This window comes from Antrostomus carolinensis, unplaced genomic scaffold, assembly GCF_000700745.2.
Source record: "Antrostomus carolinensis isolate BGI_N321 unplaced genomic scaffold, ASM70074v2 scaffold19713, whole genome shotgun sequence".
Classification (NCBI taxonomy): domain Eukaryota; kingdom Metazoa; phylum Chordata; class Aves; order Caprimulgiformes; family Caprimulgidae; genus Antrostomus; species Antrostomus carolinensis.
Genome location: NW_010306065.1, coordinates 17,701 through 34,922, shown reverse-complemented (window position 1 = coordinate 34,922; position 17,222 = coordinate 17,701). Strand labels below are relative to the sequence as shown.

Here is a 17,222-nt window from a genome sequence, read left to right as displayed (position 1 = left end):
AAATAAAACCCTGCAGTTTACAAAAGTTCTCTTTGGAACAAACCACAAAAACATCTTGCAGGCTACAAGCCTGCTGCAATGAAAGTATTTTTTTGACCATCTGCTGTATTGTGATAGCGATGCAGAGGCCAAATACGCCTTTAAAGTACATCTGTAAGAACTTTTAACTGGTTTTTAGTTATCAAATTACATATGTTTAGAAAGGTGTCAGTGTGGTTTATAGAGCCTGGCTAACATGCTCAAGGGTTTATTTTTGTCTACTCAACATCCCACCTGTTTCTGCTTATCAAACCAGACTACAGTTTAGCTTGCAACAGCTGTGAAATGCATAAATCTGCCCATTCTTCATGTGGATCCAGACTAAGCACTTGGAGAAAGAGTTAGAACTGCAGCGTTCTGAGAAAGCCACCCTTACAGAGAAGCCAAGGAAATAACGCAGACCAACACTTGTCAAACTGTTTAAAACTGCACACCTATCAGAAGCCAAATTATTTTAATAACAGTCTAGTAATCCTACCTGGAAAGAAAATGAAGCATTTGAAGAAATTATTTGTGAATCCTTATATTCCCCCAGCCATTAGAAACTTTGCAGACCAAAAATGCTGCAAAGGAATTAAAAGATTTTGCCTGTACAAAATATTCCCTATTTCAGTGTCTTCAAATATCAGCAAAGCACTTTTTCTTTCAAGATGCTACTGGTTTTACTTTCTGCAGTAGAACAGCTAACAAGGAAGTAAATACAGTTTTAAGATTTTTGTATTAGAAAAAGTGTATTTGTAAATTTTTTTAAAAAATTAGTCTGCATACCTGAAGCAATATCAAAATCCTGGTCACACAGGACAGCTTTCATTAAAACACTTATGTTAAAGCAGTAGTAGCACTGAATGAAATTATGGTATACAAAAATCTAACATTCACTTTCATAAAGCTTGTAAAGTACACTGCCTTTAATAGGAAAGTAGTTTTGCTTTGGTTTTTTGTGTTTGTTTTTTTTGTGGGGTTTTTTTTTTTATTTATATGACAAATTCTTCTCTCCCCACCTCTTCTTCCCTTTTCCATACACTCCTGAGTTACCCTGAGCCATAGCATTTTGTGGGTCAGCTTTGTTCATTAAATAGGATGAGTGCATGCAAGATGATACTAAAATTAATTTCAGCTTTTCTGAATAATGAAAAATGGTACTTTATTTTAGTGAAGAAACATGCTTTTTTTTTTTCTATGACCTTTTTTTCTGCAACATCCCATAAATTACAAGCTCTTGTTTTTGAGAGCAGAAATAGAAATAAAGTTTTAAAACTTTTTCATGAGTTTTCATCACAAACATTCAGATGAAATTGTGGTTATGTGCCAGTGCTGAAGCATGGCACCAAATAACCAGAACACACCTAAAATTAACCTAATATTTATTACCATTCATTCTCCAAAGAAAAAGTAAATAAAGCAAATAATTCCTACCTGATCTACCTTCATGCTCATGTTCAACATGAAACAACAGCTATATTATACAAGAACATAAAAACAAGCAATAAAAGCATTTGTCAGGAGAATAAAAAAGATAACCTGGTCTAGACTTCTGACCACAAGTGATGAGAACCTACATTATAACAATTCATATAAAGGGCAACAGTACAGTACTAAACACTTTATTGAGTATACCGATATAAAGCTCAAAGAGAAGATTGCCATTTATTTAAAAACTATCTCCACAAAGGTTTCCCACTGCTACATATCAAACCAAACTGAATCGGTTTCAACAGTATCAGACTGAGAAGTCTTCCTCTGTGAGCTGCCATATCAGCTTCTATAGAATTGCAAATGTAAAACAGAAAATATAACAGTGCAGAGTATTAAAGGCTTGTTACCATGTACAACACATCACTGTCACTCGTGTTCTAAAGACATCTCGCATACATTATTTTCTTTGCTTAAACTGTAGCTTTTCTTACTCTTAATCAGCAGCATGGACTTTGATGCAGAACATAACTTATTTTTTAGTGAGACATTATTTTGACCACATTAGCTTAAATGCTATACATGCCACATGTAACTTCCATAAACCAGAAATGTTTTGTCAAACATTTAAGTTGCTTTTCACATAAGAGGTGTCTCATACTTCAACTGATGTTACACCAGTGTATTTTATATACATTCTTCAGTTGTGCTTGCATCACTATATCAGTCTACATGTATTAATCAATCACTGAGAAGCAATTCTGAAATACTAGACAAATGGCAGTCAAAATCTAGGGTGTCACTCCAGATCTCAATTCCCTGTAAAACAGTATTTCAGGTTTTTTTACATTAATGTTGTGATCATATAACCTCTTGCATAACACTACTTGTGCAGGATTAGTCAATGAAAGTGATGGCACTAGCCATAGTGATAGTTTAGCTATCTGATTAAGTACTGCAAGAGTGTGTTAGCAGTTGGAAGAACTGGATAATGTTACACAATATTCTGTTAATAAATCCTTAAAAACAGTAGCAGTATTTAGGGGTAAAAAGATATTCTAAATAAAATTTAGGAGTTCTGTTTGCCTAGTCAGTCTACTTTGAGGAAAAAATAGTGAAAAGCTGGAAGGTCAAGTGTGAATTGGCAGCCTAGAATAGCACATGGCAAGAAAAGAAAGTTGGCTAAACTATTGTTTCCTGAATTGTGACACCTGGAAGGAAGAATTTTGTTCCTTCTTGATATTAAAGCCTTTGTTCCTACCCTACTCCTTGCCTTAAAATGAAGTGCATCTTATTTAGTCTTCACCCACTATTTTCAATTACTTTGGCTTTCAAAATGTATCCCTCTGTTCCTTATACTTAGTAAATTGACAGTGTATTTGAAACATGCAAAGTTCTTCAAACACCAAGCAGCTATGCAAAATAATTTAACTTTTGTTGACTTAAAACAGTTAATAGAAAAACTGTGGAACTCTAATAATGTTAAGGGAGAATAGAATTGCTATGGCAAAAAAAAATGTCTCTAGATCACACAACTGTGGAAATTCAGTACACAGTCATATGCTTTTCACACAGACTGTGTCATAAAAAGCTTTGGGTGCTTGGACATTGAGCACTACCTTGACAACACCACATCACCATCCACTTACAGTACCAACTGTGTCTAGACATCAGTCAGAATAACAGTTCTATCTTAGAAACTAAATTTAAGTCATTACTTCAAAACATCACGAGAAGTTCACCCATTTCAAGCCGCCCCATACTCAAATTATTACCAGATGGGTTTATCTTTGTATCTGAAAGCAATCAAAATAATTATGTTAAATAGAATAGAAGACAACAGTTAACCCACAGTCACTAGAAATACAACATATACAATGGTTTTGTTCTATGTCAATTAACAATTATAAGTTTACTTTGTTTACTGCAAACTATACATTTTTCAAGGAGTCATAGAGGCACAGGTTGTAGATCTTTGCAGGTCATCTAGCCCAACTTCCCACAGGCAAACTTCCGGAGTCTGGCTACCAATAGCAAGTTGAAAACAATAATTGGATCATCCCTTATCTCTTCTTTCCCAGATAAAGGACTGAAGGAAATGACATCTTAATAGTCCTCCTCTGATCTCATTCCAGTTTGTCGACATGTCTTTTGAACTAGTGGGCCCAAAACTATACAGTATTGCAGATGAAACCTCACCCAATGCCAAACAAAGGACAGCAATCACTGCTCTCAACCAACTAAATACATTCTCATATATTCAGAAGCCTACCAAACTGTGAAATTTTAACAGCAGTTCAAAAAACAGCAGGAAGTTGTTTTAATGATGCAAACCTTTTAGAGCAATACCCTTTCTCTATTATTTAGCATCACTGTTTTCACACCTTTCTCAGTAATCATCATGAGTACTATATACCACATTTAAGATGCTTACCTGAATAACTTTGTAGAAATAGGCATACTGTCGAGCTGTATTTTTATATTGGCTAAAAACATCATGTATGGCCTGAGTTGACTGAAGATACTGCACTTCATCTTCTTCAAAATAGAGAGGAGTGTCATATTCACTGGGAAGCGTCTGGATGTAGGGCAGCCAGAAAGAGTTGGGGTTGGCTCGCTCACAAAGAAGATGGAATGCCAATGTTATATTGCCCATAGCTTGAAGAATTCGATCTTGAGAATACAGGGATCCTGAATTAACCCAGAAAGGTGAGGCACTAAATTAATTGTCCATGGAAAATATCATCCTAGATTTACTTTAAAGGAACATGATGAGATAACATGTACGAATTTTCAACAACAAAAAAAAAGCTTTTCAGGTTTCTAAAATATTTAGCTGCCCACATTGTATTATGCTGCAAGTTATCTGGCACAGTAAATGCTGCAGGTACAATTGCATGATGGAAGACATGAAGAAACTATAACAATACTCTCAGTACCTCAGACCATTTTATCTTCAAGCATTACACAAACTACATGATATGTGTTCAAAAGAACATACACACTTCTTGAAGATATCTAGTGTGCTCAGCCAGAAACAAAGAAGAAAATTAAATTCTTTCCACTGACACTTCAAACTTCTAGGTATTCAAAACCTGATGGTCAACATGATAAGCAAGTCCTGCAATAGGGGAGATCAGCTAAAAAAAATAAAGTCTCCTATTGAATGATTCCATACATGTCAACTTCTTGCTTAAGAACTTCCTTAAGCTCTTACCTAATACTGAATTTTTAGCTGACTCAACTGTCATCAACAGTTTTCTAGGAACCCACAGAAACAACTCTTCAGCCTACAAAAGGGAAAAAACGCACAGAGGGACAGTTAGCATTTATATAATATGCCAAGCGTCTTAAGTATACATAATCTTTAAATTACAGGTTGTTTTTCTGTTTGGTTGGGTTTTTTAAATAAAAATTATTCTGAATCAAAATTCTTCCTTCTCTTCCACTGCAAATTGAACAAATATGTTATGTTTCATAATGTGGTAACCAAATGTTCCAATCTGCATTACACAAAGCTTAAAACAAAGGCACTTAGATTACAAAATAAAATGCTACAGCTTGGAACTGCTAACATGTAGATTGCCCACTCAACCTCAAAGCTACCAGATACATTATATTGCTATTAATAACACGATCAAACATTTTCTCCCAGTAGAAGTTCTTTCACATCGCCCAGTCTTATTTTAGAACTGTTCAGGATTTTTATCGAGTAGTAGTGCTAGCTTTATTAACTATTTGCTACTGAAGTGCTAAAATTAATATAATATGCTCCTTTTCTAATATTCTTCCTACAACAGCTGATTGTTCTTTAAAGCTGTTTCCCATCTGTAAAATGGGAATGGAAAGAGGCAATCTTAAATGCTTACCTTTTAAGTTAGCTAAGTGCATGTGTCTATATCCCTGACATGATGATAAAAAGATAATCTTTAAAATTATCAGGTAATTTTGTTTTTTTTCATTTTCACTGGAAAATAAATATTGCAAATACCTCTTTCTGAGGCCAAAAGACCAGTGCTTTAGAAGAGGGACAAGAAAGAATAGGAGAAGAGACTAAGTAGTTAGAAAACATGGAAGAGAGGGATATATCAATGGGGTAGAGTACTCTGGTGATCAGGTAAACAGTATAGGCAACAGAGGGGGAAAAAAAAAAAAAAAAGACTGCTTAAAAATTCACAGTACTATCCAAAAGTCACAAAAATTACTCAATTTTATCAATAGTTTTATTTCTGAAGTACACAGAGTTGAGAGCATTTCAGAACTGCTGTTTCATAAGCAGTCAAAAGGGGAAAGGGAAGGTGGTGAGTGTTTCAGAGCTCTGCAGCTACATTCCAAACACAATTTTCTAATCTAAGTCAAATATTCACATGCTCACCTTTATCTCTCTTGTTGCTTTCAAACCAAACCCCTCCTCTTCAAATTTAGCTATTTCAAAACCCTCTGTGGATGCTCCATTTTCAGTTGCCCACTTTATCAAGTCAGGAAAATAGTCATCTCTTTTTCCATCAAAGACAACAGATAAACCTATATACACAATTTATTCAAAAACAAATGCAGAAATAAGTGCATCTAGAAAGATAAAGAAGTTCAATATAAAAGCACATGTAAAAAGCTATCTGCTATCCCACAAGCAGTTCTACTTTGAAGTAGCTGAGTCAGAACTGGTCTTTGTTAAGTATTACTCAATAGTACACAAATGTCATATCCAATTTTCATCAACTTAAATATTCTGCCAAATTGGCTTACCAGTCATCTTAAAAACACAACCACCTAAACTGAGCTGTGCTGAAATATGAAGCTCCCCTCCTTTTTTCCTTTTAAATAAGCTGAGTTAAAGCATTTCCCAGGTTAATATTGATGATAAATGCAATCACCACAACATGTTAATACAGACACAAGTAGGAATTTGAGAGGCAAGCTGCATCATTAATTCAGCACTGGAGATGATGATAAGCAGATCTCGGGCTCCTTCTCTCACAAACAAAGCAGTTAGCTTTTTCCTGTAGCATACAGATCTACTAAAGTACCTAAGGACTGATCATCCTCCTGACACCACACAGCTCATCCAAATTTTTACGCTTTGCTTCTCCAACAGGCAGGTGGTCCAACAGTGAAATCACAAATCTCTTAATTTCCTCAGCTTTCCCCCTTACCGTCATCTGATCTGAACCTATGCATTGAAGTTCCCAGCTACACTCAGCCAGCTCCTTTCATGCCTCTGCCTCCGTGTTCTCTTCAACCCAAACTCTAGTGTCAGATCACATTAAAAGTGTCCAAACACCCCTGAAATGCTTAGGCCATTTTATGAGTGACAAAACATCATCAGCAAGTTGCTTACATCCAAAGATACCTTGGTTAAACACAAGTGATAAATACATATTTAGATTAAAAGGATTTTAAGAAAGCAGTATTCATGTATTTGAAACATTCCCCTGTCCCAAATCACGCATTTCGAGCCCCAGAAACAATCAAATCTGCAGGTAACATAAAAGTACAAATGTAATGTAAAATTGTAGTCTTTGATGATGGAGTATAAAAACTCAATATTTATAAAGTATTTTTTTAATGCAATGAGAGTATGGTGAACAGTGGTTTGGTTTTGGTTTGTTTTTTAGTTAGGTTTTTGTTTGTTTTTTTTTTTTTTTAAAAAGCTGGCATTTCTCCTTTATTTCATACTCCCTTCAGTATGCTGTTTTCCGTGGAATACATTCAGAGCTAAGACCTCACAAATCTAGTACGACTAGCTGCATAGCTTCTACAGAACTTGATAGCTGTTTATACTGTCCAGGACTTTGCTCTTTTGATTTCCAACACTGACTACTGTATAAGGCTACTGGATGCTTTTAACATCCAGCTTGTATTTGGAACCATTCTGTAAGCATGTCTGAAACTCTGCCTTTGTTCCTCATACATGATGTGGTCCAATATTTCCCACATTTTTCCAAATTAAAGAGAAGAGCAGCTCTTTTAAATTACAAGCACTATTAGGGAAAATTTCCTTTCTATACCAAACAAAATATAGCTATACTGATGAAAATCTACATTGAAAAATTAGCTTTACTTAAAATTTTGCTAATGAGTCAAACAAGGAAAAATTTTAGAAAGTAAAAATACTCAGTTTTCAAATTAAGAGTTTTCTATAATCAAGATCATTTTAGTTCACATTCTACAACCCAGTGTTCTATTCAAGAAAAGAACAAAAGCATGCTACTTTAGGCAATACCTATTAATTTGTACACCTCAGAGTTCCAAAAGGCAATTTATAGTTCCTTTGCTAATTGTTTAAAGCTTTTATTAAGCTAGGAAACTGTGTAGTATAAATTACTACATTCCATTAAAAAAAAAAAAAAAAAAAGTTTTGAAAGACACCATACTATTCATCCTCACTATGTATGTAAAAATGTTACATTAAAAGCCATCTGTATGTCAACAGTGCTGTGGTTAGTAGGTTCTGCATTTCTCAAGGAAAAAAAAATATGCTCTAAAAACTTAATGCTGTTATAATGATTTTACCACTTCTGCCAGCAGCCATTTTCCCCATGAAAGTTTCAATCTTTCTGCCACATAAAAAAAGATATAGTGAACAGCCTTACCCCAACACTAACTCTGTCCTTGTTAACCTGAATTATGTTTTACCAGAACACGTTTCGCATCCTAAAAACCAGGACATGTACAGAAGTTTACAGAAGTCACAGGACAGTCTGATCTAGTTGAAGATGTCCCTGCTCACTGCAGGGGGGTTGGACTAGATCACCTTTAAAGGTCCCTTCCAACCCAAACCTTTCTATGATTTTATGACAGCAAAACAGTGAATCGAGTTCACTTCTACACAGCTACAGGATGTAGTCACTCGAATAGCATCATTTATTCTTCCATATGCTCTCTGCCATTAACTGGTGTTCAGAGGTTTAAAAGTATTTTCATTAAGTTATTCTTATGCATTAGTCAAAATTATTAAAAACAGGTATGAAAAGGACATTTCAAGCCTCTAAGTACAGTCTTCTGCTTTTTCAAGCAAGTATATGAATCACTCAAACTCCATTTTAAATGCAGTTGGACTTTTTTGCTGTCACCATATAAATATCAGAGAAGAACTGTTATTTCTCTGCTATTAAAATACAACAGAAATTAAAAAAGGTTAATTTTACTGAAGTAACATGAAAAGCATTTTTTAGAGCATACCTCTAAATAAAAACAAAACTAATATGAAAATGAAGTATCAACAGAAGTGAGTTGTTGCAGCACATACCGGAAGAAAACTGTTCTAATCTGAAAAATAAGCATACTTTAAACGTGGGAAAATAAACAATAAAACTCCACATTAACTGTGGTACCATAAGCATTTATTTTAATTATATGCTTGATCTATAGCAGATAGATTTCCTAGCTGATGTATTTATTTTGTGCATTTATAAATTTTTATTTTGTCATAATTTAATGTCATTATGTTGAATTGCTGCAACTGTTTCCATGTCCCATAAAGTGTTCAGGTTAAAAGTTATAAAATGAAATTCAAAATGTTCAGATTTATAGAGACAGAGGGACAGACTATGCAATCAGGAATCAAAAAGGCCTATTATTCTCAAAGGATTTTTACTTCTAGTCCTTCAGATTGTCGTCTCATCACACTCTCAAGATCTTTTTTCTTTTACTTTTTGAACAGAATTATCACAGGATCACCTGTCTGTAATATTCACACAGAATTATACGTATGAAAACAGTTAATGCCAGTGGCCATGCCTACCAGAACATTTCAGAAACACTTGCAAGTGTAGAAAGCAACTGCATGTCAGAGAATTAAGATTTTTATCCCAGAATAATAGGATTGCATAATATTTATGTAATAACAACAAAAATATTCCTTTCAGCTGTCAACAGACAATTCTTTAGGCAAAACAATACTCCGAGCCACCCTTATCTTCAGTCTTTCACATTTACCTTTTTGCTTTTTGCGAATTTTCTCAACAAGTGAACGAATCTGTACATATTCTTCCCATTCCTTTCCAGGGCCTGGGGTAGGACTGCTGCATTCTGTAAATAAAAACAGCAAATAAAAATGTTTTCTTTAATAAACTGTATCTATGTAGATTTTAACATTAGAGAAAAGGTCATGGTTTCACAGCAACTTTAACTAAACCTTAGTACTACTTGTCCTTCAAAGATATTTACATGGTAAACACCATAATCTCGATTGTTATAAACATCCTATTCTTTGACATGTAATTAATATATACTTTAAAAATTTTCACAGTACAATTTGCCTCAAATTATTATTTTTTAAAATATTCTTTCAGATGTAAGAAATATCAAATGCTTAAAAAGCTAGGAAGAAAAAAAGGTAAACAACCAGACCAGTCTCTTATATAAGACAAACAACAACCAAAACCAGTCTGTTTTCAACAATCCGAGCAAAACACTCTGTTTACATTAACCTGCTTGTCGTCATTCTCGCTGTAGTGAATGCAGATGATAACAGCACTGACCTTACCTTAAGTAATTGAGAAATTTGCTGGTACATACATTTGACCTGCCTAGTCAATACTGTTTTCATAGATGCAAGCATACTGGAAGGACAAGCAAAGGAACACTTAGCCAAGCTTTATCTTTAGATTATATCCACAGTGTCTCTGACAATATTCTAAATGCCAGTGTGCGGATTTCTTGATCTAAGCCACATAAATCTAAGTGGACAGCTGAAGATTACTTTGCTCAACTGATCTGAAAAATCTTTGTGTTGAATAAAATATGGAAGCTTGACAAAAAGAACAGCTGATACTTGTCTTTGCTTAGAAAATTAGATCTATGTTTTATTTTTGGTAGCAAAGCAGAGGCCAATTGTAGCATAAGCATCAAACTGCTCTGCCAACTCTTTGCCTCCTCTTTGTGAGCAATGCTAAAGAAAAATTCTAATTTTTCTAAAGCAACATTTAGCTGTGTCCAGAATATGAAAATTTGGACTTGTGTTTCAACAAGAAGTGTAGTTCAGCACAGTTACTAATGACAGTAGAAAGAATGAACGGTATTGTAGCATTATGATATGAAATTATGCTCTGCTTGTCGTATTTACTAGAAATAACAGATGAGTTCCAAGTTCATCAACAAGTGAAACAACCTTTAGTCTACATACAAGCACCTCAAAAAGTTTCCAAACAGCAACAACAACAAAAAATTATTTAAGCAACAAAAATAGTGCAGTTGAACTGCGTTGTATTGCCGCTTTCCACAGTTAATTCCTCTACTCTGGTATCAGTTCAAAGCACTGTTCAAATGATAAACAGAAACAGTGCAACTCTTGAGGTTTACAAGGAAAACATTTTTGACAAAGCTTCAAGTCAAGTTATCTAGAGTAGTTTGGGGTTTTTTTTTTTGTTTTTTTTTCTGGGGTTTTTTTAATCTAATCTCACCCAGTATTTATGCTTGTGTTGAGATGTAAAGCCAACAGCTGCCAGAAATATGGTATGCCAAATACATAGCCATTTAAATAAGCCAGTAACAGTATATACTAACAGAGACACCATGAGATACATACTGTTCTACCTTAAGCAGGCTGAAATAACAAGCTTGGTCACTTACTGAAACTGAATAGAATTAATTGGCTTCAACAAGAGAACGTTTCGGAGTGGTCTGTACACCATCCCTTTTCAGAAAGAGGAATAAAAATGAAACTTACTTTGCAATAACTCACTAATTAGATTCAACATTTCCTTTGGAGATACTGTTGCTGTGGCTCCTGTACCTGACTTCTGAGTTTTCACTCGGCTCTTCTTCCCCATCTTCCAACTAAAACAGATTAAGAAGCACACTGTCACCAATTACTAAGAAACAAAATACAATAATGATGAATGGACAAGATCTTCTCTTATTAGTCACTTTAAAAAAAAACCCAACAAAAAACCCAAACCCAAACAGCACGAGGAGTTGTTTCTGGCACGTATATATGTGCAAGTATTATATGCATGGCCTGAGTCTGAAGCAATACTTAATGTAGTTGCACGCTAATTACCCTAGGGTAATTAGAAACTAGAAATCTTAGAGAAAAGAAAAAAATAACAATTCAGATCACTTGCAATTTCATTAGTTATGAACAAATATTATGGATACCAAAGTATTCATGCTATATAAAACCAGGTTCTTTTACCTCATCAGCTGCACTGCAATCATCAGCTGAATTAGTATTTGTGACTGCACTAAAATAGTAATTCAAAATTAATAGAAAATTAAGTATTCCATTCCAAAACAAAATGAAAATATCATATGTATCTCTTTGCAGCAGCTTCTTGTGGTTCAAGACCACTAGTTAAGGAAAACATATTTTCAGTTACCACAATAAATGGAACATCATCCCACAACATCTACTGGAAGGGTAGCATAGCAGGGTGTGAAATATCCAGGGAATTTCTTGCATGCACTGGGAACAATTTTTGATGCTAGAGCTGAACAGGTTCTAGGGGAGGGGTTGCACAGGATCTGGTTCTCATGGATAAGGAAGAACTGCTCACGTATATGATTGCCAACAGCAGCCTTGGATGCAGTAATTGTGAAATGGTAATGTGAGATCTTGAGTAAAGAAGCAGACTAAAGGCTCTGGCCTCACAACAGTAGAGTTGGGGCTTGCTCAGGGAATGGCAAGCAGGATGCCCTGGGAAGCTACAAAGGAGCTCATGACAGCCAGTCATCTTCCTGAACTCTCTTCTTGGAGCACAAAAACAAGCCTTCTCATCATGCAAGAAAACCAGCTGGCACAGCAGGAGGCCAGCTGACTGTACACAGGACTCCGCACTGACTGAACTCAAATGAAACAAACACATGTAAAGCGGAAGCGAGGACAGGCAACCAGAGGAGAATACAGATACACTGGGCAAGCAGAGACTGAATTAGGGAGGCCAAAGCTTATCTGGAGTTGATACTGAAGAGGGATTTGAAAGGCAAGAATAAACACTTCTACAGGTACATCATCAGCAAAACACCTATTAGGGAAAGCGTAATTCACCTGATAAATCAGGAAGCAACCTAGTGATGAAAGGTGTAGAAAAAGTTGAGGTACCCAACACCTTGAGTATATAGTCTTTACCAGCAAGGTCTGCTATCAGACTTCCCAGGTTTCTGCATCTAGTAGCAAAGCTTAAGGGAGAAGAGCTATCAAGTTAAAAGTCTATTTAGGTAAACTGGACCTATACAAGTACGTAGGACCAGACAGGAAACAGCCAAGGTACTGAGAAAGCTATCTGATGTCACTGGAAGGCTGCTGGCTATCGTCTTTGAAAAGTCACAGTGATTGCCTATGACAGGAAACAGGAAATTTAAAAACAGACAAAACCCAACAGAAAAGCAAGGTGGGGGCAGGAGAGGACAGAGGATCCAGGGAACTCGATAGGAGTCAGTCTCACTTCATTTGCTGTACCAAACATAGAGCCAATCCTAAATGGAAGCCATTTACAGGCATAAGAGACATGAAGGTGACTGGGATCAGACAACAGACTTCTAAAGGCAAACGATATAAAGCCAACCTGACTGCCTTCTGAGGAAATAAGTGTCTCTGAGGACCAGGGAGAACGGGTGGTTGCCAGCTGCTTTGACTCAAGCAAGGCTTTAACACTATCTTCCATAGCATCCTGGTTGTCAGACTGAGGAGACATGGACCAAAGAGGTGGACAACAAGGCGGACAAAAAATTCCTTGGACCATGAGATTCAATGAGTTGTGGTCAATAATTGTTAGTAACTGCCAAATGGTTAGACACAGTGTTTTGCAGTGGTCAATACTGGGCAACATCATCAGATTTGTATGCTAGGACAGAAAGCATCCTCAACAAATTTACAGACTATATAAAACAGAGACACTGTTTGCACTATATAAAACAGTCAACATGGAAGGCAGGGCCAACATTCAGAGGGACCTCAAACTGGATAAAGTGGTCTAGAGGAATCTTATAAAGTTAAACAAAGACAAATGTAAAGTGTCCTGCATTTGGGAAGGAAAAAACCCTATACAGCTTTACAGCTACAGACTGGACAGGCAGCAGCTCTGCAGAAAAGGACTTGGAGACTCTAGCAGACTGCAAGTTGAACCTAAGCCAGCACTGCACCCCTAAAGTGATGAAAACTAACTGTAGTTTGAGCTGCATAAGCAAAAGCATAAACAGCAGGTCAAGGGAAGTAACTATTCCCTTCAGCTTGGCTTTGGTGAGGCCACATTGAGAGTACTGCACAGTTTTGGGCCATGCAGCATGGAGGTATTGTTAAACTGGAGCATGTCCAGAGGAAGGCCATTAAAACAGCGAAAGGGCTGACACATGAGATGAAAGACATGATGAGGGACTTGGGTTTGCTCAGCCCACTACGGCCTTCACCTGTGTAATGGAGTTATACAAAGTGTGGAGGCAGATTCTTCTCAGGCAAGCACAGCAGAAGGTCAACAGGCAACAATCACATGATGCTGCAAGGGAACTTCCAAATAGATACAGGGAAACTCCTCACCCTGAGGGTGGTTGAGCACTGGAACAGGATGGAAATTTAACAGCAACTCCAAGCTACCTTGGAGAATTTAAAAATTTGACCCAGCAAGGCCCTAAGCAACCTGATTTAACTTGGAAGCTAAAGCAGAAAACTGACGCTCTCGGTCTCCAGAGGTCCCTTCCCATCTACATTTTCCTATGATTCTGCATAGGAAATGTAGATGTTACTGCAACTGATATTTTCACCTACAGCCTACACAGTCTATATGGTACATAATATCTTCCTGTACAATATAGAAAATTCTATGTCCAATTACTGTGCAGTGAGAGGGGAGTCAGACACATTCAGGTAACTTTGGACATCTGAAAGATTTCAACTGCTTCTGTCATCAAGATCACTCCAGCCACAGCAGCTTTAAGCTGTCACTCCCTGCACAGCACAAACCATAAATATGCTAAAAACCACTGTACAGAAGTAGAACTTTGGATTCCAGGTGTTCTGAGCACTCTGTATATATAAAAGGCATCATTTTATCCTTGGTCAGTGTAGCTGGCTTATCCAAAACAAAGAGTTTCCTCCCATACTCTATCCAGAAGTTTTGTTCTTTGGCAGCTGGTATTAATACTGGAATGTATCGACCAGGAGCTGAAAAGCTGCTTCTCCACACTGACTGAGACTGAAACAATGGCAATCCATATCTTAAGTAACTGTATAGGGCAGATCTATTAAACACAAATTAGGTTAAACAACCTCTAGTGGGAAAGGTACATAATCTGTCTGCTTGCATTTTCCATTAATATCAGAGTGAACAAGAAACTGCCAAGTCCAAGGCCTATTTTAAATACTAACTTTAAATGAAGGAAGCAAATTAGGGTTGACAGTGTTAACTTGTTAACTCAAAATTAAAACAGCTCAAAACTGCCTAAAACAACACCACCTCATAACAAAAGGAAAAACTATAAGGTGTATTGAAAAAGGAAGGCAAACCAACCAAATTATTTCCTCTTCCAACACTAAACACAGCACAAGGAACAAGACTATCCCTGAGTACATGAGACTGAAGTCCTGGAGCATAACCACTGCCCCCCCCACCCCGATTTTAGGTCTCTCTAGCAGATATCAGAGGCTCAAACAACCCATCTGCACTGCTTATCAGTCCCCCTCAAGTTGTGTAATTTGCCTTCCCAGTACAGTTTCTACCATGAAAAGCCCTCACATGCAGGCCAGTAAGGAGAGATCCCACAGATTCCATGCAATCACACTGGCTGCTCACACCCCTTGAAGTTTGTAACTGGACATCCTCTTGAAAGACATTGCTCTACCACAAGCAATTACATTTGATACGAGATTTGATAACATTTTGCAGCTCAGATGAAGCATGGAGTAATGCTCATTATGAGATCCGTTTTGAATTTATAATAGCACAAATTGGAAATAGGATCAATATAAACGGCCAACCTGCCATAAAATAGTGTAAGACAAAGCCATAGAAGAACAATACCAACAAAAAAAAACCTTAGAGAAGTTTAATTTTTATGGTCTTCCTTTTTTTTTTTTCTTCTTCTTCCCCCTAGTAATGCTCTCATACTTGTAAAAACACAAGCAGAGCTCTTGGTACAGGAGGCCACCTTCACAAAGACCTTATTTGCACATCGCCTATTCACTTGAGTGTTCCCCTCTCTCATATGCCATCCTGTTACATTTATTTTAGACCTTTCTACTCCTAAGAGAAGTCTCTGGAGACAGAGTCCAAGCTGGGGAAGAACTGTTCACAAGGGCATGTAGCAATAGGACAAGGGGTCAATGGTTTTAAACTAGAAACGAGTAGTTTAGGTTGGATGTTAGGAAAAAGTTCTTCAATATGAGGGTGGTGGATCATTGGAACAGGTTGCCCAGAGAGGTGACAGAAGCCCCATCCTTGGAGATATTCAAGATCAGGCTTGATGGGGGTCTAAGCAACCTGCTCTAGTAAAGATGTCCCTGCTCACTGCAGGGGGGTTGGACTAGATGACCTTTGAGGGTCCCTTCCAACCCAATACATTCTATGATTCTATGATGACATATACTTTATATCAATCAAGATGCTCATAAATATTAAGATAAGTTGAACAACATATTATTTTGAAGGATTTTGGTTTCTCATTTCTAAGAACAAAGTATGTGTATCGACCAATAAATTAAGGAAAATCAGTCTAAGTAAATGTTCTGTATACACAACTACCAAAACACTGTGGTTTTGGTTGGGATTTTTTTTTCCTTTTAAGTTGTATTTAGAAGAAGAATCCGCCTGGAATACAAACATCCATTTGCAGATTTTCTGAGAAGAAAAAACCCAAAGACAACTGTGCATGTGTTATACATGGAGACATGAAAAGTGCCACCATGTAATCAGAACAATGATACACCAATACATGAAGCCGTATGAATATGGTACACTTAGCACTACATTTTGAATTCTACCCTGTATGAAACACGTTAGTAGTGAGAACCTATTTTTGCAGTGAAAGCATTGCCAAGAGTTATGTCTAAAGATAAAGCTGATTTTAGAATATGTGAACTTCAGCTTCCTAAATATGACAAAAATAAAAATTTGAACAATGCTAAGTATTTGTATTACTATCTTTTTTTTGCCTCTACTGTTTTAGAAGCAAAAAAAATTTTCTCTAATCTCTAGCTGAACTCTGCTCTATGCAAGTAAGAAATTCAAGGCTAACACAAGATCTTTCTCAGCTCCTACTACTCAGATAACACGCAGTGAAAATATAGGAAAAAACAAGTCTGGTGAACAGAACTCATTAGATGGATGGCACTGTAATCAGAAGTGCATTTTTTCAGTAGGATGCTACCAGTATATGAACATGAAATAAGCTCTGTGAGTATTTTCACTCTCTCCTTTGATGCATGTATCTTGTCTAAACCAGTGCTTCTTCGTCATCAGAATTTCTATAGAGAAGATACTCTGCATGCATGATTAAATCAGCAAGTCTATCTCACATGAAAAAACAAAAACAGCAGACTGATAACTTGAGCTATCTTGTTATGGAAGTATATCCTTGTAAGGAATCATCTATCATAATCAGAAGTGTACTTTTTTATCTAATTCTCAATCAGAAAAATAGGTCCCCACTTCCTACAATACTTATTTCCATTCACTGCCCAGTTCCATGAAACAGACAGAACTATTTAGTCTAATGCATCTGACGGATCTTTGCTTAGTAAAAGCTGTAATTTGAAAGGAATTGTTGCTATACATGGTTGTCCAGAAAACATATTCCAAATACCAATCTAGCAGAGCAGCCTTGTATAAAAAACCCCA

At 36.5% G+C, this 17,222-nt stretch overlaps 1 protein-coding gene across 1 annotated transcript; it reads right to left on the bottom strand.

The window, feature by feature from the left end:
* Positions 1–3,841: 3,841 nt before the first annotated feature.
* On the bottom strand, positions 3,842–12,913 carry LOC104522652 (actin-histidine N-methyltransferase-like). The gene is made up of 6 exons (XM_029084282.1): positions 12,840–12,913; positions 11,123–11,232; positions 9,391–9,483; positions 5,828–5,976; positions 4,670–4,742; positions 3,842–4,143 (listed from the first exon to the last, which is right to left on the bottom strand). The coding sequence occupies exons 1-6, from the start codon at positions 12,902–12,904 to the stop codon at positions 3,842–3,844; spliced, it is 792 nt and encodes a 263-aa protein (XP_028940115.1). The 5' UTR covers positions 12,905–12,913.
* Between the last annotated feature and the right edge of the window lie 4,309 nt (positions 12,914–17,222).

What these genes read in the sequence shown, in the direction of transcription:
- LOC104522652 (XM_029084282.1), bottom strand. Translation starts at nt 12,904, where the DNA reads ATGTCTCTTATGCCTGTAAATGGCTTCCATTTAGGATTGGCTCTATGT. An exon ending in AATTCGCAAAAAGCAAAAAG is followed by an intron (nt 5,977 to 9,390) that starts GTAAATGTGAAA and finishes TTGTGTATATAG; the next exon opens with GTTTATCTGTTGTCTTTGAT. An exon ending in AGCTAAAAATTCAGTATTAG is followed by an intron (nt 4,144 to 4,669) that starts GTAAGAGCTTAA and finishes GGGTTAATTCAG; the next exon opens with GATCCCTGTATTCTCAAGAT.